Here is a 23,187-nt window from a genome sequence, read left to right on the forward strand (position 1 = left end):
CGGGTGGTGTTGACATCACTAAGATGAGTTCAGGGAAAGGTAAAGAAGTTTTCGGGAAGTTGTAGTTACCATAGGGAACAGTGCTCTTCTACACTTCTCTACCCAAAGCTAACTGAACCCAGCGTCTCTTAACAACTGGTCCCCAGGGCTCATCATAGAGCTTGTGTCAGAGTAAGAACTCAAAACTGGAATGAAACTATGAATGAGTGAATGGATAAGTGAATGAATGAGTGAAACAAGAGTAATTTTGAAGGGCACAGTATTGAAACCAACTAGTAGCATTTGCTTTCATACTGTTTCTGCTTGAGATCTGCAGCATGCAGCTAGCACAGATGGCCTCGAGATTGCAATTCTCTTTACATATTTACTCCGCTCCCACTTGTTCTCACTCTCTCCCCACTCCCACCCTACCCCCCACCAGGAATGGTCATGAATCACAAATAACTCCACGGTTCCCTGAAGCATCTGCCTCTGATCACAGTGTGAGTCCAGCAATCTTGTAATAGACTCCACAAGTGTTTTCCTTGGGTTAAAAAACTCATCAAAATTAATACTAAATTGAAAAGGGGAAGTTCACAGTGAGCTAGCTGTCCTGTGTAAGTGAAACATGCAGTCTGGCAAATAATAAGTTCTTTTCTCTAAACTATGTATAAAGAATGAAAAGTGGGTGAAAGGGACACCTGCCTATTCCCATCTATCAGATAAGGCCAATTTAATTTACCAAGAGATATAAACTTGCCGTGTTTGTATGATGGACAAGCCTCCTGTTGGGCTGCTCCCTGCAGGCCTGCAAGCTCTGTATTTGTCCAACCTCAAGACTGAAGAAACAGCCCAGAGTCAGCGACGGGAGACATCAGCGGTTTAATCGGTGGGGGAGCTTACCCATCAGAAGCAGGGTCCTGGAGCGACCCCCCACCACGTGTGAGGAAGGGCAAGCAAGACACAGCAACAGTCCTCACTGCTGCAGAGAGGGAGGGTACCAGCTACAAAGGGAATTGACTCCAGGTGGGCTCACTGGTTACCAGGGAAACCAGCAGAGGAGCCCACCCTTCACCATCCCTTCGAGAAGCTATCAGCGTGGAGACCTTCTGATTTAAAGATTAGAACGGTCACCAAGTGGGGTCTGGGGCAGGTACGTAGGCATCTACAGATTAGGCTCTGATTAAGAGAGCAGGTGAGTCTTGTTAGTAGGGTGTAGGTGAAGCAGGCACGGGTCAAGCAGGGGATAGAGAGCGAGCAAGAGAACAGCCATTTTGAGTGGACTGATCATATGCCTCCAAACACAAATAGGTGTCGAAATGCAGAAAAGAGCTATGGACCCGAGTGGAATCACTGTGGTTACTGAGCTCAGTAGGAGTGGAGCCTGGAGTAAGGAAGAAAGCAACACTGAATAGGACTGGCGACCCTGGCAACTGCACAAAAGCTCATGTAATGACCATCGTCGTCATCTCTAGCCTCGTCAGTCAAAGCAGTCTGCACCCCAGCAGCACTCGCGTCACCTGGGAGCTTGTCAGAAATGCGGACTGTCAGGCCGCTCCCCCACCAGTCCCTACTGAATCAGAGTCTGCGGTGTAACAAGATCCTCAGGTGACCTGCGGACCTAACAGCTTGAGGGGCTTTGCTCTAAATCACAGCATTCAAAGGGTCTACTGAGCTCAGATTGATTCACTTTAGGGTCACTTTAGAATTTATTATCCAGATGGGGACATTTGTGAGTGTGAATAAGGGGCGTTAAAATAAGTGTAACTGTATATTTTAAAAATACTTAGCTATTAAGAAATGTTATTTTTATATAGAAGTAGATCTATAAAATAGTTGTAGCTATAGGCCATCTTTAAAAATATTTTCTAAAAAAATAGAAATAAAATATATCAATGGATACTAAAGAAAAAACTCTTTATGTTGGCCTGAATGTTAATGTAAGTGCTAGGTTGAGTTTGATATATTATTAAAGTGAACCTAAATTTATTTTAAAATACATATATTATAGAAATAGATATTTCTGTAATTATGTATTATAGAAATACATATTTCATGAAGAGTCAGACATGACTTGGCAACTGTACCACAATGACAAAAATAGATATAGAAATGTGTACATATATTGGTTGCTATACACATATACACCCTAACTCTATTTGCTGAGATAGTCTAAAAGCAGGGATGTTCAGTAGCAATAAACAAACCTAGGGTTAAGATCTAGGCTTCTAAATACCATCCTCCAATAAAAGGAATCTAGATTCTTTGGGGAAATAACTGACTCTGGGGTGAGGTTGAGGAAAATAGTAATATGATATGAGGTCAGTAGGAATGGGTTGTGAAATTAGGCATTTTGAGGCATGGAGTATATTGTAGTGCCAAAAAGAATACATTTCTCTTGTTTTAAGTCACCTAGTCCGTGGTAATTGTTACAACAGTCATGAGAAACAAAGGTTCTCACTTTTCCTTATCTCCAGAGAACATGTGAGCTAGACTTAAGTGTGTAAGAGAAAGGAAAAGTAGCTGGAATTTCAGTTGCTTGCCCGCTTGCCTTGTGTTTCCTTCTGCTTTAGTGGTGAAAGGAAAGTGATGAGGGGAGGGAACCTGAGGACAGGACTCAGTTCTCTGACTCTTACCCATTAGCTTTGTGACTTTGAGTGTTTAAAATCTCTGACCCTTATTTTTGCCTGAAAATGAAAAGGTTCCACCTGATTAAGAGATTTTCAGATATTGCTTACAGATTCCATTATGACTAAATTTTTAGCTTTAATTTCAATATTAAAAGCCATATGTTGAATTATTTGAAAATTATAATAGTTTTACACACTCAAATGGGTTACATATCAGACAGTAACACTTTGAAGACCAACTGTGTAATAAATTCTGCTGCCAGTTTAGTTTATTTTGATTTGACCACAGAATACCACTGCATTTAATTCAATGATTCTCATCTTGTGCTCAAGGGAGGATAACATAGAATATCCTATGGTTGTTCTGCCAAAAATCTTCAGAAATCCAGTCTCTCTCACTCTAAGATATGCTGAGGTAGTAGGTTTTAGTATTCCATAGAAGATTTAACTACAGAACAATCGGGAGAACAAATATAAACCATCACCCTTTTATCACCCTTTCCCCAGACCATTCAACTGGTGCTAATATTTTGACCTACATTTTGTCTTGTTGAACCTGGGGCATTCTATCAGTGAGGATTGAAGATATTTGGTTTTTTTTATGTGATTTGGTCTTCAAGTAATCCAGACCCAGACCCGTCCTTCTCAACTCGCCTGGTGTAGACTCTCACTACCCCCATTTAGACCATCACTATGGCCTTCTAACTAATCTTCCTCTCTAGCATCTAGGCCTCACACTCACTCAACCACATTTCTAAACTTGATTTTCATTTCATGACTCTAAGAAGCAAAGTACAGGGTTAGCCCATAAACCTCAGCCTGGCATTTAAGTTCTTGTGACACCAGATTCCTATTTATACCTTTATTTTCTTTAATTTTCCAATCTGAGTGGTCTTCTTCTTCAAAAAAAAATTCATTCACTCTTAGCCCTCACATGCTACGTTCATGCTATCATTTATAAAGACCTCTATGTGTACAAATGAGGGACATGAAAAGGCTTTTGTGTGCAGGAGGGCCTCACAGGGTACTGGGTTTGGTTGCTCAGTCATGTCCGACTCTTTGCAACCCTATAGACTATAGCCTGCCAGCCTCCTCCTCTGTCCACGGGATTTCCTGGAGAGAGTGGCCATTTCCATCTCCAGGGGATCTTCCAGACCCAGGGATCAAACCGGCATCTCTTGTGTCTCCTGCATTGCAGGCAGATTCTTCACCTCTGAGCCACTGGCTTCCGTGGTGGCTCAGATAGTAAAGAATCCACCTGTAATGTGGGAGACCTAGGTTCGATCCCTGGGTTGGGAAGATTCCCTGCAGAAGGGAATGGCTACCCACTCCAGTATCCTTGCCTGGAGAATTCCATGAACTGAAGATTCTGGCAGGGTCGCAAAGAGTTGGACATCACTGAGTGACTTTTACTTTCACGTGTACAAATACTTTTTATTTTCCTCTGTACTCTGCAGGGTCTGGTTCTGGTCCAAATGACACTATTTCAGCCAATGCTATTTCGTTCTGTGAATGGCTATTAGAAGTTATTTTCAACTACACAAATAGTATTTGAAATATTCTTTTGGATATAATGCACAGGTATTTCAGGGCTCCCAAAATGACGTAGCTTTCCTTATCATTTCACCCACCCTTTTAGATCTTACCCTATCCATAGAGTCTTCCCCAACTTTCCCTTTTTCCCTTTCCCCAGTTTCCCTTTTTCTTTTTGTCTCTCTATGCCCCTTAATCTCCCTCCGTCTTTACACCCTGCCCTAATTTACCATTCAGTATCTCCCAACATTCTCACATATTAGAAGCATTTGAAAAGAATTTTAAAAGATTCCCAGGACCTACAGACAGGATACTTTTAAAATTGATCTAGTATGTAGGCCAATGTACCAAAAAATATATATATATTATATATATGTTGGCATTTTAAAGATGTTCCCTAAGTGATTCAAATGAAGGAATAGTGTTGGAAAACACTAACCTGAGTCAGATGACAAACTCCTTTAGAGAAGCTACCGTGTATTGTACCTCTTTGGCTTCATGCTCAAAATAGGGGATACAGCTCTAGGTGATCAATAAAGAAATGTTGATTGGCTGACTTTCTTTTCTTTTTAAAGAAGGAAAAGGAAGAGATTGGGGAAGGAAGACCCCTTTGGCTTCATCCTCAAAATAGTGCATACAGTCCTAGTCATGATCAATAAAAATATGTTGACTGGCAGATTTTCTTTTTAAAGAAAAAAAGGAAAAGGAAGAGATTGGGGAAGGAAGTCCTGTTAAGAATACCCAGCCCTGCTGGTTTCCACCTGGGAGCTCAGCAGGTCTTCACGGCCAGTCCTGTGGTTCCCAAGGAACATGACACTTTACTAAGAGTAGATTCCTGCAAAACTCTACTAAGAATGTCTGTTCGGTTCACCTCACTGTCTAGTCACTAACTAAAATGGAAAACACCAGCTAAGATCAAGATTTTACGTTTGAAAATAATTATTCTCAACAAGCAACTGAAGAAAAGTTCTTGATCACACAAATTTTTTTTTTTAATGTTTTGTCACAGTATTTATAAGCTATGTTTGGAACTAGTACCTTATATTCAGTATGCTACCAAATTCAGTAAGGAGGAAGAATAGCGCATCACAACCTACCTGCCAAGAGTGCGTCCTAGCCACAGGTGAGGCAACCGCCTTTCCAGCTGGGGATGTTTCCCAAACTGTGGTAGATTGTATCTGTCTTGATGTGCAACCGGTACCATCTTGCCTCCTGAATCACATCTCAGCATCTCTGGATAGCCCATTAGATCTGCCATGATCTAACCAACATTATCTGCTCTTCATTCCCCCTCAACATGCAAACCCTTGGAATGAATAAATGAGAGGTGTGAAAACTAGGGTCTTTTACAAATTGCCAGCATGAAACCCGTGCATCTTTACTCATCAGAGTCACTTTACCATACCACTTTGCTGCTGCTCAAAATACAAACCTCTCTATCTGGCAAACTCCATCTAAACGTTGGGTGCATGTGACCAACTTTGGTGCCAATTCTTTTGGTAGATTTTATTAAGCCTTTCAGACATTTATGAAATCAGTCTTTTTCTGTGCTACAGTTGGTAGGGGGTTGGGAATGGAGGTGTAGAGAACACAAAGACAGTGCTTCTTTTATATATTTATAATGAAGAACTTTTCTAGTTCCAGAGCCTGGAGTCTCCAGTTCGTTTTAATATAATAAGTTATATTAACTAGATGCATAAAAAGGACAACGTCTCCCTTTACCGGTTTGTCATCATGTCACTACATTTATCCAGTACTGTTTTGAACCTACTCATGTTACAAAGAACAGGTATATAGGGTTTCCCTTGTATTTTAAAGAAAAAAAGTATGCCAGACTTCTCCAACAATCTGGAATTTTATTCCATTCATATACATGCATAGTAACAACATTTGTTGAGAAATTATTTCTATCAGAAGTAGAACATTATCTTTGTGATCACCAGGTGCAGTATTGCTACTCTTATATTTAAATAGATCTTATATATGAATTAAATTCATACTTGCAGCATTGAGTTTAGGGTTTCGATTTAGACTGTGCCTTTCAAAAGATAAAACCGATTAATACTACTTCATTACTTACAATACTGCTTCCAGTAATTTTGTTCATTCTTACAAAGTATTGCATTTAACAGCAAAGGTTTAAAAATTGAGACAGAGCTGCATCAGCGAAAGAAAATACAAGTACTATACAAGAAAAAAATCGCCATCTTCATTTAACATACATGTTTAAGATTAAGAAAATGGACAGAAACGTACGGCTACGTACAAATGCAAAGCCTAGTGACTAAGAGACTGTATCTGCTAAAATATAAAGTGCAAACGGAGCCTGATTATCCAAGAATTGAAATCTTAAGGCGAACTTATAGCACGTGTATTTAGAACATCTTTGCAAGTTATATTTTAGCATATACATATATCTGCAACAGCATATAAGAAGAAATCAAGATACACAAGTGCTTTGGAAGCTATTTCTAAAATGCTCTTCTGTATTGTTTGTGACTATTCAAAAGCTACTTACAGTGCAAACCATATGTGCTACACAATAACTATACAATAACATTACAAATGACTTTAATATAAAGTTTTTAAATAAAAAATAACATAACCACAGCTATGAATACTGCTGGTAAAATAAATTAATTTTTTTTTTTTTTTGGAAAATGGCACCAATAATACACTTTACTAATGGACTGTAATGAAATTACACCTTAAGTCTTCAACTCAGCCATAATGAATTATCTCCTGATCGCCCGGACGTAATTCAAACAGCTTTTTTTTTTTTTTTTTCCTGTACTGGGTAGAACAACATACTAAACACTGGTACCAAAGGTGACTGATGTCCATTGATTTAGTGATTTCATTTGACGTGTTCCGCGGCATGTGATGAGCAATAAAACTTTTTGTGAGTTATAAAGTTTGAGAGGTTGTTGAACTGGATGTCACAGAGCCGGCAGTATTTCCCACTCGTGGGCGCCTGGGTGGAGCCATTCACACTTTTTGCTATACTAGACAACTGGTCCTCCGCGGAGGGAATGCCTGGGGAGACGTTCTCGTTCGTGGCTAAGGGGTTCTCGGGGACCCAGGGCGGAGACTTGTGGCCGTCTTCACGCGGAGGGTTCTGGGCAATGTTCTCTTGCTGGGGGTTGGCGGCAGGGCGCTCTTCTTGCTTCAGTCCACCATTCACGATGACCATGCCTCGATTTTTGGGCAACAAGGGCAGGGAATCTTTCTTCGGCACAGCGCACCCGTTGGAGGAAGCCTGGCCTTTGGGAGATTCATTTTCCACGTTTGTGCTTTGCTCCACATCCGCGTTGTGGATGACCAGAGAACCGGAAATGTAATCACTTGGCTTGATTCCATAGTACGGAGAAAGCTGGTCGGCTCCTTTGGCCTTCTTTATTGCTCCAGGGTACAGGCATTGGGGAAGAAACAAATGTTTGTTTTCTTCTTTTGTCGCGATGAGCTGAGCGGCTTCGCTGAAGACTTTCAGGCCCTGCAGCGTAGCTAAGTGGGATGAGAATAAGTTTCCATTGGGGGAAGGCTGCTTCAGGTTGCCATTTTTCTCGCATTTTATGATGCTTCTTTCATAGCTGACCTCGGGGCTGTTTCGTTCGCTTTCTGGATTGGGAAACACTTTGCTGTCGAGCGGAGCCAGGTCGTTCCGCTGATGGGCCGTGACCGGGCAGAAATTCTGCTTGTGGGCCAGGTAGTTTTCCACCTTGTTGAAACTGATCTTGCACACGGTGCACTCATGGTAGTCCAGCAGCCTTTTGGGAGACGCGGTCGTCCGCTCAGACTGGGATAAACACTTTTTGCTGAGATCGATGGGGACGTCCATCTCCAGGCAGGAGACGCTGGAATGGGCAGTGTCACATTTAGAAACCGGGCCACACTTGTTCATGGCCAGGGAGGTTTCCAAGTGCTTTGAGACAATTCCTGGAAAGAGATCGCATCTTGGGTGGTAGCACTCGCCCAGCCCTTCCGTGGCTTCTTGGGCGGAGGTACAAGGGTTGCTGAGGTTGGCTACGTCGAGAAAGCGCTGCTGGACGAGCTGGGGCCTCTGATCCTGCTCCGGCAGGCACATCTCGTACATCTTCCTGCGCTTGCGCGTGCGCATGGTTCTCTGCATGGCAGGCACTTTGTTGGAAGCCGACCTCTTCAGCGGAGGGTCGTGGCGCGTCGCACAATAATACTGTTTGTGGACCATGTAGGTTTCGTGCCGGCTGAAAGTAATGTTGCAAGCTTCACAGGTAGTCTTATTTGGGTCACTTTCCCCATCCACTAAGGGGACGCTGGGGTTTTTGACATCAACAGGTTTCCCATTAATTTTATCATCATTGCTATTGGGGGTGGAGAGCTTCTTAGCTTGCGTGGAAAAGTCCTTGTCGTGGCCCTTCCCGTTTGGCCCAATTAAATCTAAAACGGCAGAAGAATTGATGCAGGGTGTTTGAAGAAGTGGATTTTCGGGATCCGCGGAGTGAGTGGCTGGATTGAGAAGATTGATGGAGGGCTGACCCGTGTTGGGACTCACAGCCTCCTGCATCTTTTCTGAAACACCAGGGAACTCGGGGGACTTGGCCATCTGCTGCCATCGGCTGCTGCAGTAATGTTTTTTGTGCACTAGATAATTATCCAAGTTATTGAAGGTTATGTTGCACTCAAAACAGGTAGCCCCCTTGGGCATCAAGGGGCTGTAAATGACAGGAGGGTAGCTACTACTTCCGTGCCTCAGGCGCCGGTGTACCAGTTCAGACATCTTGGCCAAGATCTCTGAAGCTTGAGGGACCATTGTGATATCTTGGGGAAAAGCAAACTGCGATAGAAAGGGTCCCACGGGGAAAGAAGGCCCAATATTAGGCTGAACTGGAGATGAGGCGAGTCTTGGACTAGAGGGCTCAGACTTTATTTTCGTGTAAGAAAAGCTTTGTTTATTGGTTGTAGGCTGAATTTCGGGTCTCTGGTTAGTGAGAAAGAGCTGAGTCTTTTTCTCACACTTGTCCAGCTCCGTGTCAGAGCTCGCATCTTTAGTCTGCATGGCCTTTTGGCTCTGGGGGAGTTCGCTTCTGGTCAGCAAGTCTGTGGCTGGCTGTAAGCTGTCTTCGGTTCCACTTGGAGAGTGTTCCATGTCACTTTCTCGGGGCAGTTTGCTGCCAGGGACATGGAGCTCCTGGTGCTGCAATAACTCCCTCTGAGTCTGGAAGCCAAAGTGGCAGTGATTGCATCGGAAGGCAGCTTGAGTGAGATGGGAGAACAGGTGTTGGTGAAAGTTGATCACAGAATCAGCAGTGTAGCTACAGACGGTGCATTTTAGACTAGCACCAGGGGGGAGGAATTCTTCCATTTTCACTCCTGGAGAAACATACAAAAGCAGACTGAGAACCACACATTTTGGTTTGCTGGTGATACGAACCGTTACTAATGACCTCATGTCTTCAACACAGCGGAAATGAACTGAAATCTTGCAGAATCTCATTTGTGATATTAACTTTTTTCCCATGATACCTTTCACCATATGTGATAATAATAAACTGGAGTTAATACTTTCCAAAGCACTTTCATGAGTAGTATCACATTGTAGTGGGATGGGCAGTGCTGTTTTAATTTTACAGGTCAGAAGACAAATTCAGGGAGGCTAAAGGAATTGATTATGGTAATAAATCTAAATAATTATCTAGTAAATTCAGTGATGAAGCCATGCCCAGACCTCAGATTTTATGATTTCTAATCCAATAGGCTTCTTACCAAACCACTGTGCTCCACAGTAGGAACAGGCAGGTATTTATTTGACAACCTGCATGCAAACTAAATAACTTAGTGCACTTAATGCGCTAGAATTAGGTCTTTATACAACAGAATCCAAATAGAAATCATTTTGTTAAGTAATTAATAACATCCTAATTTATCTTTGGTATAAATTTAGAATTTCATGGTTTTGCTTAATATGGGTTATCTTTATCCAGGGCTGATATTCAGCTGATATTTACCAGTCTGTTCAACTATATTAGTATACTAATATAGTCATTTCAGACTGACATTTGTACTGATTGATCATGGCCTGTTTCTGGTCAGTTATTAAATATTTTGAATATCACCACTGACTGGTAGGTAAGTCTCAATGCAATATTGTGATTTACAGGAAATGTATATTTGGTCACTCAGATGAGGAAAATCTATTTTGCCTATGCATCTGGTCTTCACCCTTGGTTCCTGGCTCAAGGCTTCTAAAACTGTTGGAGTTTCTTGTGATAAATGTGTCTTTGTTATGTTAATGAGGTGACTTTTGTAAAGCCTTCAGGTAACCTAAGGATGGAGACTGGTTGTCAGAAGAACCTACCCTGTGAGTGAAGGGTCAGAACTTCCACTGCTTTCCACTTCTGGGAAGAAGGGCTGGAGATGAAGTTCAGTTGCCAGTGGCCAATAACTTAATCAATCATGCCTACATAATGAAGCCTCCTTGTCCATTCTCAAACCTAGCCCTATTCATCTCATCCATCTGGCTGTTCCTGAGTTATATCCTTTTAAAATAAACTGGTAATCTAGTGAGAATGTGTTATCTGAGTTCTGTGAATCACTCTAGCAAATCAGTCAAACCAAGGGGGTGCCATGGCAATCTCTGATTTACAGCTAGTTGGTCAGGAGCACAGGAGACTGGTCTGAATTGGGATGAGAGTGAAGGGGGTCACTCTTGTAGAACTGACCCCTTAATCTGTGGAATTTAATGCTATCTCGGTAGTATCAGAACTGAGTGGAGTTGAATTTCAGGACACCCAATTGGTGTCTAAAGAATTACTTGAGGGGGCGATGCGGGGAGGCAGGGGGAACCACTCCCCTATGAATTGGAATTGGGAGCTAGACACTTTTACTCACTAAGGTCAACCTGTGTCCCATTTGTTGTCATATAGTTAAGTCAGGCTTGCTTCCTGTTCTCTGCACTCTACACTAAAATGAGAAATACCTTCTATATTCAGAAAATGAAAATATGGCAGACAACACCCAGTCCTATAGTGATAAAAAAGGACTTCTTTTATTTTTCCCCTTTTCTCCTTAGCTAATCCAGGACTCATTTTTCTATTGAGCTGGAAAAATCTCTCTATCTCTTATTTTTGTTTTGTGCATGACTTTGCACTCACTGTGTGAGACAACCAACCTGTTTCTGTGTCCCCTGGTTTATCACCTACATAAAGACAGCTCATTTGCAGGGATAAGGTAGAGAATGGGTAAAAAGAAAATTGCCTATTTTTATGGGTACAAAGACAAAAGCTTGCACAGTACTACATACAGTATTGTAGGTTGGAGTTAGTTTTTTTTTTTTTTTTTTAACTGAGCACCTACTTTAGTTTTTAATTATTCAACCCAAGCAAAAACAGTGAAGGAAGTCACCCCAGGGTGTCTAACAAGTTTTGTATTCTATGTGCTGAAGAACTATGATTCCCAAAACTTGGTTTGCCCTATCCAAGAATGTTTGAAAAAATACCTAAAATTAATGTAATTATGTACATTTGGTTCACTTCAATTATTTTTAAAATATAAGAATTAGAATACTATGAGATGATACTGACAATAATTGGGCATACAATTCCAAAATAAATGGGAATAGTAAAAAAGAGGGGATATATGTATAGATACAGCTGAGTAGTCACACAACATTGTAAAGCATATATATTCCAATAAAAATTAATTAAAAAAATAGGAATAGTTGCCACCTTGCTCTTAAGGGAAGGCTTTAAAAAAAGAAAACTTGTTTTGCAGGCTGATTTTTCCTAAGAAGTTTTAAAACCTAGCACTAAAAGTGTTTTTCTGTCAAAAATTCAACTATGTTGTTATCATGCACACTTTAGAAGTCAAGAACCTTTTACAGATCCATATTTAAAAGTTACTTTCTCTCAAGTGGGATTTTAATTGGATCTTTCAAAATAAAAGCTTTATTTCCATTCAGCAAATACTTTTTATGTAAAATATGTAAAAATACAAATATTTTTATGTACCTACTATTGAGTCCCTGCTGTGTGGGAAACAGTGCATGGTAAGTTTGCGAAGATCACCTGACACATAAATGAATGAATATTGATGACAGTATACAGAGGGTATTGCGATTTCTAAAACTGATGCTATTTGACTTTAGTTGGAAAAAAAAAAAAAAAACTATAGAGTGCTTTGGCCTGTAAACTGACCACTGTAAGCCATTAGAGAAGAATCGAGACCCACGTCCTTTGAACAGAATATACTGATTGTACGTGACAAAAGGTAATAACTATCTGGTTCAGCAAGTTTAATTTGATTTTATAGGCAGAAAGAGACATATGAATGTATGTATGCACAATATGTGTGAGTGTACATATGTATGTATGTAGAGAAAGAACAGGGTCTCCTAGAGCAGAAGAAACAAGAGAGGCACTTACCACTGTGTGAGGTCAGGTGCATTTCTAGAGCTCGGGCATTCGAAAAGCTCTTGGTGCACTGTGGGAAGGGACACAGGCTGGAAATCTGAGGAGCAGTGTCCTCATTTTCCTCTGACACTGGTGCAGCTTCTCTTTGCCTTCCACTGCAATAGTACATCAGATGGGCTTGCAGATTCCGCTCACTGCGATACCAGATGCCACAGGACTTGCAAGGGAATATATCCTCTGCAAGCAGAAATACAGGGACACGTTAGCGGCTGCCCACTTAGGGCCATTCATGGGTAAACTGCATTTGGTTCCGTTTTTTTGAGTCTGCTCTCTGGTTCTGAATTAGGCAATCAGACAGTGGCTAGTGAGGTGTTGGTGGTGGTCCACAGTACAGGACTGAGCTTATAAAGGAATGTTACATTCAATGCAATTTACCTTCCCACAGACTCTTTAGAAAGTGGTACTGTAGGAGACTCCCAACATAAAGCACAAGAGGTTGATCCTGAATTGTTTATATTGTATTTATGGTTTAGAAAAGTAGGCATTTAGAAAATAGCAGTAAATGTTTTATCTGCTTGATTAAAAGGTAAAGGATCTAATGGCTGCTGCACTGAAGTTAGCCTTGGTGTCAGCTCCTGACATCATTTATTCATTTAATTAATTAATTGCAGAGTGCGTCCTAAGTGCCTTATTTATGCTGAGTTGGCTGTAAAACAAAATGAGAGACAAAACAGCTGTTCTTAAGGAGCTTAGGTCGCTTGGGGCTGGTTAACAGGTGGTTAGGTCATTATATAAGAATGTGATGACTGCTCTGATGGAGGTATCTGAGGGGTGTTTTGGGGCATGGAAAAGAAATATGAGCCTGGGGAGAGAACTGGAGGGAGGATGAGGTGAGAGAAGAATTTAGAGGGAAGATGATGACATGCCTTAGCTGCATTGTGAAGGATGAAATTAATCTAGTCAGGTGGAGAAGGGGATTGTATTCTTGCAGTCAAGGGATCATCATGGGAGCCTACGAGGGACTGGGTAGAAGCTGAGAGGCTATTCTGTAATCTCAGGAAGAGATGAGGCTGCAGAAGTCAGGGACAGACTACCAAAGACCATGGAAGCTTTTATTTTTTGGGGGCCTCACTGCATGTCATGAAGGATCTTAGTTCCCTGACCAGGGGTTGAACCTGTACCCTCAGCAGGAGTCCTGACCACTGGACTTCCAAGGATGTCCCACTGTAGGATTTTTAAAGTTCAAGTTTCTATCTCAATGAGTATGGAAAGTTACTGAATCATTTTAAATAATAGACTGATAGAAACCGCTATGATATAATGTTAACTGTGGAGCAGAATTGGAAGGTAGCAACTTTGGAAGGAAGACTTATGATTTATAATTGAAGTAATCTAAGTGAACTATGTTACAGTTTGAATTGTAGCTAATAGCCATATAATACTTGTTAGGTCATGCTATAATATGTATGATATGTATTTCTCATCAATTCATTCATGGAAAATTTCTGTGTGTGTGTGTTTTCACCCTCATTCATTAATAGGTAAAGAATGTGAGGTTGAGTAACTTGCTGTGATCATGTAAGTGGGTGAACTGAGGTTGGAAAAGCCTGGTGTAAACACTCTTCCATAGTACCTCAATGGCCAGAGGGACAGAGAGAAGAAAAATTATATTGAGGAAGTAGAACTGACTGGAAGTGATGACCGCTAGAGTGGAGGGTAAGGTTTGTCCTTGGTGCCTAGGCTTCTTGTTAGCATTTCTGTGTTAAGCGGTGGTTCATTCATCTCTACAGGGAATATAAGACAGATGGGTGATGAATTCAGGCTAGTGCGTGTATAGCGACCAAATCTGACACTGTATTGTGCAAACTTGGCACTTTTGTAGTGAAAGGGGGCATGGATCAGAGGGGATGGCAGACAACCCTGTAAACTGGGACAAATCCAGGCACACTGGGGTACATGGTCACATTAGATGCATGCAAGTGGATATTTCTGTGAGAAAGAGAGATGAACATTGCAAAGATGGCAACAGAGGTCTGAAACTCGCCAGACACAGCTGGACTTGTGATTTATAAACTGTCAGTGTATAGTGGGTGGTGGAAGCCCATGATGGTGAAGGAGATGGCTCAAGAGATCCTGTTGAAGGAGATAAGGAGAAAATTAAGGACCAAATTCTAGTGAATGAGAAGTAAGGAACAGGTAGGTACAATACAGAATTTCCAAATACAATCTAACTACAAAATCACACCTGGCTACTGTTTATTATTTAACCCTTCCCACCCAAGTTAGTTACATTTACACTTCAGAGGGCCACAATATTTAATAAAGTGGCTATTTATGCAGGATGACTTTAACTGATTAGCTAATTAAAGAATGAGAACAAAAGCCTGTAGAATCCATGTTGATTTATTTGAGATTAACCGTTATCTTGCTACAGAAAGCAAACAAAGTATAACCTCAAATATATATAATTAGAATGAACATTCATACACTGAAGCATCACAATAATATAAGGTACCCCTAGGATACTTGGTGGGCTTCCCCGGTGACGCAGCGGTAAAGAATCCGCTTGCACTGCCCAAGCCACAGGAGACACGGTTCGATCCCTGAGTCAGGGAGATCCCCTGGAGGAAGGCATGGCAACCCACTCCAGTATTCTTGCCTGGAGAATCCCCATGGACAGAGGAGCCTGGCGGGCTATAGTTCATAGGGTCGCAAAGGGTCAGACATGACTGAAGTGACTTAGCATGTATGTACAGGATACCTGGTAACAAAATCATTTAGTCTCAAATTCAAGTTACATCAAGTTCCTCACTATCCAAAGTAAAGGTCCAGCAAAGAAGATAACTACATTTACACTAAGGGAATCTAAAAATACACTTGGGTTGGGTGCACTGAATCCAGTGGTTGTATGCAGAATAATTCCAGATACACATGAGAAGTTCTTTATTCTGGAGGATGTAGTTACAGCAACAACATAATTCAGTAATTACTGAACATAATTTACTATACACACAAAAATATATATAGTATTGGGACATAGCTATAGTCTCTAGAATTTTCTGCATCATTCAAAGTCTCGGGCATTTTCAAGGACATTTTTGACTCAAGGCAATATTTCACTTGCCTACTGGCTTCAGATTCTTTTCTTCTATTAAGATGTAACTGGTATTCATGTTCTCTCTCAGAGACAGATAAAATCAGAGTGGACTCTAGAACTCAGATCTTGGGACTCCTGAAGCACTGATTTTATGTCATATCAGGTCACTGTATGTTCAAGAAATACAAACTAAGTTCACCAGTCCTTTTAACAAAATATAATCAGAAAGACAGATTTTCTAGGGCATATTTTAAAATTTTGCATATAAAGTACTCTAAGGAGTATTTTTCTTTCTCTTTTTAATTTTTTATATTAGATGGTGTCTTATTTAGCCTACATTTTCCCTTCATTAGTATATCTAATCAAATTTGATTTTGTTTTCTTTTTCTTATGTTTTAACTCTTAATACCAAAATTATTTTACCATAGGAGCATCAGTGAAAGATATTGGGCTTCTTATAGCTAAATAGCCTTGAACATTGCTTAGTTTAGAATATCAGATTTTTGTTTGTGACATTCAGGAATCCAACGTGAAATGAATGAATTTAAGTTCTTTTTATATTCCCATAAGAAGTGATCTCATGCACACACACACACGTACACAGAGAGTTAAAGTTGGAGAGAAGAGCAAATAAAATCACAGCAATGGAGGAAATAACTCTGTCTCTGGTTGCCTGTCAGTAGGCATTATTTTTTTCTCTCCCCTAAATACCCATCACCACTACAAAGCTATTGCCTGGGCTCCTGCACTCAACACTTACTATTGACAATAGCTGTGGGCAAAATAGAAGCCATGGCAGCTTGCTGAGGAAGCAGCTGAATTGAGTCCAGCAGGCGCGCCGGGTACATCCCTTCTGTAAGACTCATCTGACTGGCAGCTTGTAGCCTTGAGTCAAAATCCACCACAAAGGCAATTAGCTCTTCACCCTCAGAGATGGCCTTCGTAGTCGTGCACCAAAGCTGACCCCCTATTAAGAAAAAAAAGGAAGAGAAAGATAGAATTGACATAGAATACTCCAGCTTGCTGTACATTGGATTGATGTCAATAGCACCTCCTCATGTTTTTCACATCAGTTTCTACTGGGTGGAGTGTTGGATCAAGACAATAGCTGCCCTCCTCTTCCCTTTGTTCACTTAAAACAATAAAACAGCCAGTTATTTTACCAGCGACACGGGTTTATAATAACAAAGGACTGCAATTAGGGACAGGCAACTATAGCGAACCATATGAAAGTCTGGTAAAACAAAAGAGAGGAAACATTTTATAGAGAAGGGGAAGTTGGGAGAGCTATGATAAACCAAAAGTCCACTGGAAGTCCATTGGAAACTGGAAGTTTGAAATAGAGTGGCTTTTCATTGGCTGAGTTGTTACAGACTTTCATTGGCTGAGCTGTTGTCAGGTGATGAGAAATGCTTTCTTCCTCCAGCTGAGTGGCATTAAATAATGTCACTTCCTGATGGAGATACAAAGACCATCTCTTCCTGTTGGGTTCTGTATTGATGTCAAGTGGTACTTGCCAGCTCCCGCATCTGACTTCCCTACTCCATTTTAGTGAGGTTTCCTTTTATGAATTTTCATACCTCCTATGTGGAAAATTATATTTCTTGCATTAAATGTACTGTTCAGTGACCAACAGTAGGAGAAGACTAAGGACCAAGTATAGACATAATCTGTACAGAGTTTTGTCAAGAATTGACAACTTTTTGCCTTCTGTGCTTGACTTAATCATTAACCATGCTATTACATGGTATATACTGCCTAAGAACATAAACGGTAGGGATCCAACCTCAAAATGTATTCCAAGTGAGCCTTTGAAGTTATTCTTCCTGCACCTTACTCCTCTTTTTCTCTCTTTCCCAGATACTGACATATCAGATACAGATATTGGTATATATATAAATATGATTCCTAAAACTACAAAGAAAGTAAACAAAATTCCTAAAGTTTAGAAAGTTTAAAGGCAATTCCAGTTCATTTTGTTCTCTGCATAAGTCTGCTTCCATTTTTTTTTTTTTTTGGAGGGGCGGATGCTGAGTGATCTTTACTTTTATAATATTTCTTATAATATAGCTTCTTTATCTCCCTTTACCCTGACTGAACTTCCTGAAAAGAAGATACACCAAAGATCCTTTTCACAAAGGCTTATTTAAATAAAGATTTGTTTAAATGAAAAGAACCCTTTCTTCAAACACTAAGATAGACTCTGGCTCGGCGCTTCAAATGATCACGTGTGGTGCATTAAAAAGAAAATTAACTATGCAAGTACATCTTCTAATGTATTGGAATGCGATAGCAAATGCTCATTTATTTAACATGTTTAGACAGGCAAAGCACTTATATTTTGTTATCTACACTCTCAGGCCTAGATACGTATCCTATACAGTTATGCCTGAAATAATATGGCATAGTTGATATGTTATAAAGCTTTTTTTCTCATTGTGTATATATTGCAAGGCTATATATTGTACTCATTAAGCAAGTAAAAATTGTATCCATTCTGATAAGTAATATTGCTCTGTTTATCTTTCAGAGTAACTGCCTTTTCAACTGCACTTCATTTTTTTCCACCCTCAAAGAGATCATAGTTTTTAAACAACTTGCGGTAAAAATCGGGTGGAAAAGATAACAACAGTATATGATACGGCGCAGTTGACTAGAAGATTCAGGACTTTGTTTTAGAGAGACCTGGGACAGTTAATTAAAGCAGCTGATTAAATGCTAAAGGCAAGCAAACAAGACACCATTTGTGACAGTATGTTTGTGAAAAAACAAACCTAAAATTACCGACCTCAAATTTATGTGAAAATTTCCAAGGAAAACACACATTTACTAAAGGACTAGAAAACAACCACTTTTTTTTTTTCTACTTTGGCTCTAACATATCTGAAAGAATACAAATTTGCCAAAGTTGAAAAACAGATTCACTTTGGTATTGATTGATTGATTTACAAATGTAGAAGCTAAATGGCATCATCGTGGAATTCGATGAGTACTGAAAAGTGCTAAGTTGGTGCTATTTCTGTTGGTGACACCTCTTTCCCCTGGGAGGCTCCTGCATTTGGCTGCTCTGCCTTCTCTGATGTGCATACAGATCCAAACTACTCACGGCTCTAGACAAAGTAATCATCTGCACCTTATCTTTCCTCTGGGAAACTGCTTATTGAGTCCATGTAATAGAGAGGTGGGGAGGGCAGAGGCAGGCACTGCAGTTCAGCCTCCTAGCCTGGTCTTTTGGAGTCATAGAATTTCAGCATTGAACAGCATAACTTATATTAATAGTAACAGTTTCCTGTTTTTGATAAATTTATATTGTTGGTAAATCTAGCTATGGCTATGTTTTACAAAGGAAAAGTTGTGAATTCAGGTACCCAGGAGAAATCAATAGTTTGGAGAAGGTAGCACTCAGCTTATCTTTATCACAGCAGTGAGCTCCATAGCAAGATGACTCCAAATACTTGTATTCAAATTTTGAACCCAAAAGATCCAGTCAATAAACTAAAATAAAATAAAATTCACAAAGTATTAAGTGCAAGAAGGAGGAGATATATGTATACTTATAGCTGATTCACATTGTTGGACAGCAGAAACCAACACAATATTGTAAAGCAATTATCTTCCAATTAAAAAAAATAAAGAAATGTGTAGGAAAATTTCTCCAAAAAATAAACAAAAAATCATTTTTCTACATTATTAGGCAGTCCGGCAGCAGTAATACATATCTGTTTTTGGACATATTCAGTAATGTTTCATTTTTTTATTGTCTTTACCATTTTATATTTCATCAGAGCATGTCATTTTAAAAGGCTAAATTGGACTGAAAATGTACTTTGCAGGTTTGATGAGAAAGTCAGGTGTTTTAGGATTTTGTCTTTCAAATCAATCATTCAGTTCAGTATTCACTGAACTCCCCACTGTGTGCCAGGCCGGGTGCTATGGCTTCACACACAACTTACACACAAACTGAACGTACACATACAAACGAATTACAATACTACGTGCTGGTGTCATGCCCTAGTGCTAAAGAAAATGTGAGAGAGGTGAATAGCTGAGACTTCCTGGGGGAGTCAGGCAAGGCATCCAAGATGACTTTTGGTTTTTTCTTAATTAATTCAAGTAGAACAGAGGAAAACTAGCTGAAGTATGTGTGGGGGGACCTGGCAGGTACACTGTTACTGGCAGAGAAAGGTACATGGGTGTGAGAGCAGGATTATCGAAGAGCCTCAGCGGCTGGCAAACCCGGAACTTGGAGCCTGAGGGAGGACACAGGTGGATTATGGGAAGTGGCGTGCCAGAACCAACCTGTTCTGGATCACAGGGTGGGAAGTTCGCCTGTCAGGAATTTTGTGTGCCGTCGATGTCACGCTGGTAACTAGCCACCGTGAGAGCTATAGTATTTGCTGTCAGAAGTGGAAACATTACAAATCAGGGCTTCTTCCCACAAAAAGTTTAGAAGCAGGTGAGACAGTTTTGATGTAACATAAAAGCAGTTGTGTGTGGCTTATGGCGGGAAGATGGTGTGCATTTGTTTTCAGTGAATGAATGAACAAATTTTTGACCTGAGCTTTGCCCCCTCAGAATATAGATCTAAGGGTCATGAGGAGAATAAACTGAAGGGGTAGGAAATGTTACCTCAAAGCCTATTAGGAGGCTGTTGTACTTAGTTCAGTTGTAAGAAGTGTAAATTGTGAGGTAGAAAAGGGCCAATTTCGAGAGACATGGCTGGGAGAGGACTGGGGTGATTTCATGAGATGGACAAGAAAAAGGAAGCTGTTGAAAATGACACAGACGTTTCTGGTTTGGGAAACCAGATGATGGTAATTCCATTAGCAACATAGTAGAGCTGGTATATTAACAAGTAGTATTATATAGACAATAACATGTAATTGGTATTAATTAGGTTTAGTTTCTTTGGGCCTGATAGACAAGGTAGTTTATGTATTTCTCATCTATTTTAATCCTATCGATTATTCTGAGGTGAATGATAGTATCCTCGTTTAAGAGTTGAAAAAATTGAAGCTTGGAGAGGTTAACTAACTTTCTCAAAGCTGTTTCTCTCTGCAGAATCATGATTTAGATTTCTGTCTGCCCACCTCCATAGCCCAAGTGTGTATGTATTGAATGCGTGTTGTATGTATGTGTGTATGTGTATAGATGGAAATGAAATTCGGCTTTGAAATGGTAGAGCTTGAGGTACCTGAGTGGTTTTTTGGTGGATGTATCCAGGAGGTAACTGGACTTAGGGGAAGAATAAGGCTAGAGAAAAAAAAAAATAATTTGGAAGTCATCAACATATTCTAAATAACTGTGGGTGTTCTTTGCATTGGTGTGGTAATACAGAAAGAGTCTAGCATGAGAAGAAAAAGAACAAAGTTTGAAACTTGGGGAATCTAAACATTTAAGATGTGGGTAGCGGAGATGCAATCATTTAAAGACACGGCAAACATATATTTGGAAAGATGAGGGGGAACCAAAAAAATGGTGTCACAAAAGTCAAGGATTGGTTCTTGGAAAGAGCTTGGACAAATTTTTTGGATGATGAGTTTAATGCATACAACTTGAGGAAGCCACTTATATGGAGAGATATCCCAAGTATTGTAATACAGTTTTATTGATTCAAATAAAACATTCTAAGTATGACTGCTAGTGAAGATATAATCCCATCTGGAGGAAGTATGAACACTTGAACCAGACTCCTGGGGTGCACATCTTGGCTCTGCCACTTGCTAACTCTGTGACTTTGAACTTATCACTTAAGCATTCTATCAGTTTCCTCAAAATTAAAAATGGAAATGATGGTAATAATACTGAACTCAAGGTATTATCATGAGGATTAAATGAGGCAGTACAGGTGGAAGCTTAAGAACAGCACCGGCCATCAGTTCAGTTCAGTTCAGTTCAGTTTGGTTGCTCAGTTGTGTCCAACTCTTTGTGACCCCATGGACTGCAGCATACCAGGCTTCCCTGTCCATCACCAACTCCCAGGGCTTACTCAAACTCGTGTCCATCGAGTAGGTTATGCCATCCAACCATCTCATCCTCTGTCATCTCCTTTTCCTCCCACCTTCAATCTTTCCCAGTATCAGGGTCTTTTCCAAAGATTCAGTTCTTCACATCAGGTGGCCGAAGTATTGGAGATTCAGTTTCAGCATCGGTCCTTCCGATGAATATTCAGGACTGATTTCCTTTAGGATGGACTCGTTGGATATCCTTGCAGTCCAAGGGACTCTCAAGAGTCTTCTCCAACACCACAGTTTGAAAGCATCTATTCTTCGGCCCTCAGTTTTCTTTGTAATCCAACTCTCACATCCGTACATGACTACTGGAAAAACCATAGCTCTGACTTTTGTTGGCAAAGTAATGTCTCTGCTTTTTAATATGCTGTCTAGATTGGTCATGGCTTTTCAGTAAGTGCTGTATAATTGTGAACCATTACTCTGTTTGGTTTGGTTTGGGGGGTCTGTTTTTCTCATTTCTCACTGCCCTGCTAAGTCCAAGAGAAGAAATCTCACAGGAAAGCAAACACACACCTATGAATTCAGTGAGTACATGTGTCTGTGCTTCATGGGGGAAGACAAGCTCATTTCAGAAAGAAAGATTAAGGCGGCATCATTTATGGATCATATACCGTATCTTGACCAGTTAGAAACTAACATAGTTTCTAGCAATCTACATGGGGCTGGGGAGACAGGAGAACAAGTTTCCTACCCTACTGTTTTTAGAGCTAGGGTAAATACAGCCAACTCTCATTTACAATTCAATGGAAGGCAGTAGTATTCATCTTGATTGGGAAACAATCTAAGTGCATGAAAATGATAAATCGTGTTGATATTTAGGTTTTTTGATGTCTTCACTGATTGCCCTCATGTTCAGTGGAAACAAATCACAGGGTATTACATTTGGTTTTAAAATAAGACCACCGCTTTCAAAACAAAAACAAGAACACACAAAGAAAACAAACCAAAACCCCCAAACAAACAAACAAAACCACCAGAAAACAAGCATTGGCAAGAATGTAGAGAAATTAGAACCCTTCTGCACTAGTGATGAGAGTGTAAAATGGTAGAACCTGGAAAAAAGTATGACACTTCCTCAAAAAGTTAAAAATAAAATTACCTATGATCCAGCATTTCTACTTCTGGGTATATACTCAAAAGAATTGAACACAGGGTCTCAAAGAGATATTTGCACACCCATGTTCAAGGCAGCATTTTAAAAATACCTAAAACAAGGAAGCAACCCACTGTCCACTGACAGAAGAATGGATAAGCAAAATGTAGTATATACATACAATGGAATATTATTCAGACTTTAAAAAGCTGACAATGCTACAACATAGATGAACCTTGAGGACCTTGTTATAAGCAAAATAAGACAGTCCCAAAAGGACAAATACTGTATGATTCCAGTGATATGAGGTATCAGGGTATTCAAGGACAGAGACAGAAAGCAGGCTGGTGGTTGCCAGGGGCTAAGGCGGCAGGAGTGAGAAATTATTGTTTAATGGGTATAGAGTCCCTTGGACAGCAAGGAGATCAAACCAACATTTGCAGCTGAAGCTCCA

General features: G+C 40.2%; 1 protein-coding gene across 2 annotated transcripts in view; it reads right to left on the reverse strand.

Annotated features, from left to right (window-relative positions):
• Positions 1-5,978: 5,978 nt before the first annotated feature.
• Positions 5,979-23,187, reverse strand: part of ZFPM2 (zinc finger protein, FOG family member 2) — a 503,208-nt gene continuing 485,999 nt past the window's right edge. For both annotated transcript variants that reach the window (XM_043483902.1, XM_043483903.1), the window contains exons 6-8: positions 16,387-16,593; positions 12,542-12,766; positions 5,979-9,491 (exon numbers count right to left, since the gene is read on the reverse strand). In XM_043483902.1, coding sequence (XP_043339837.1) covers positions 7,000-9,491; positions 12,542-12,766; positions 16,387-16,593 — 2,924 coding nt within the window. In that variant the 3' untranslated portion in view covers positions 5,979-6,999. The remainder of the gene's footprint in view (positions 9,492-12,541; positions 12,767-16,386; positions 16,594-23,187) is intronic.

The sequence above is a fragment of the Cervus canadensis genome, chromosome 12, assembly GCF_019320065.1.
Source record: "Cervus canadensis isolate Bull #8, Minnesota chromosome 12, ASM1932006v1, whole genome shotgun sequence".
In the NCBI taxonomy this organism is placed as follows: Eukaryota; Metazoa; Chordata; class Mammalia; order Artiodactyla; family Cervidae; genus Cervus; species Cervus canadensis.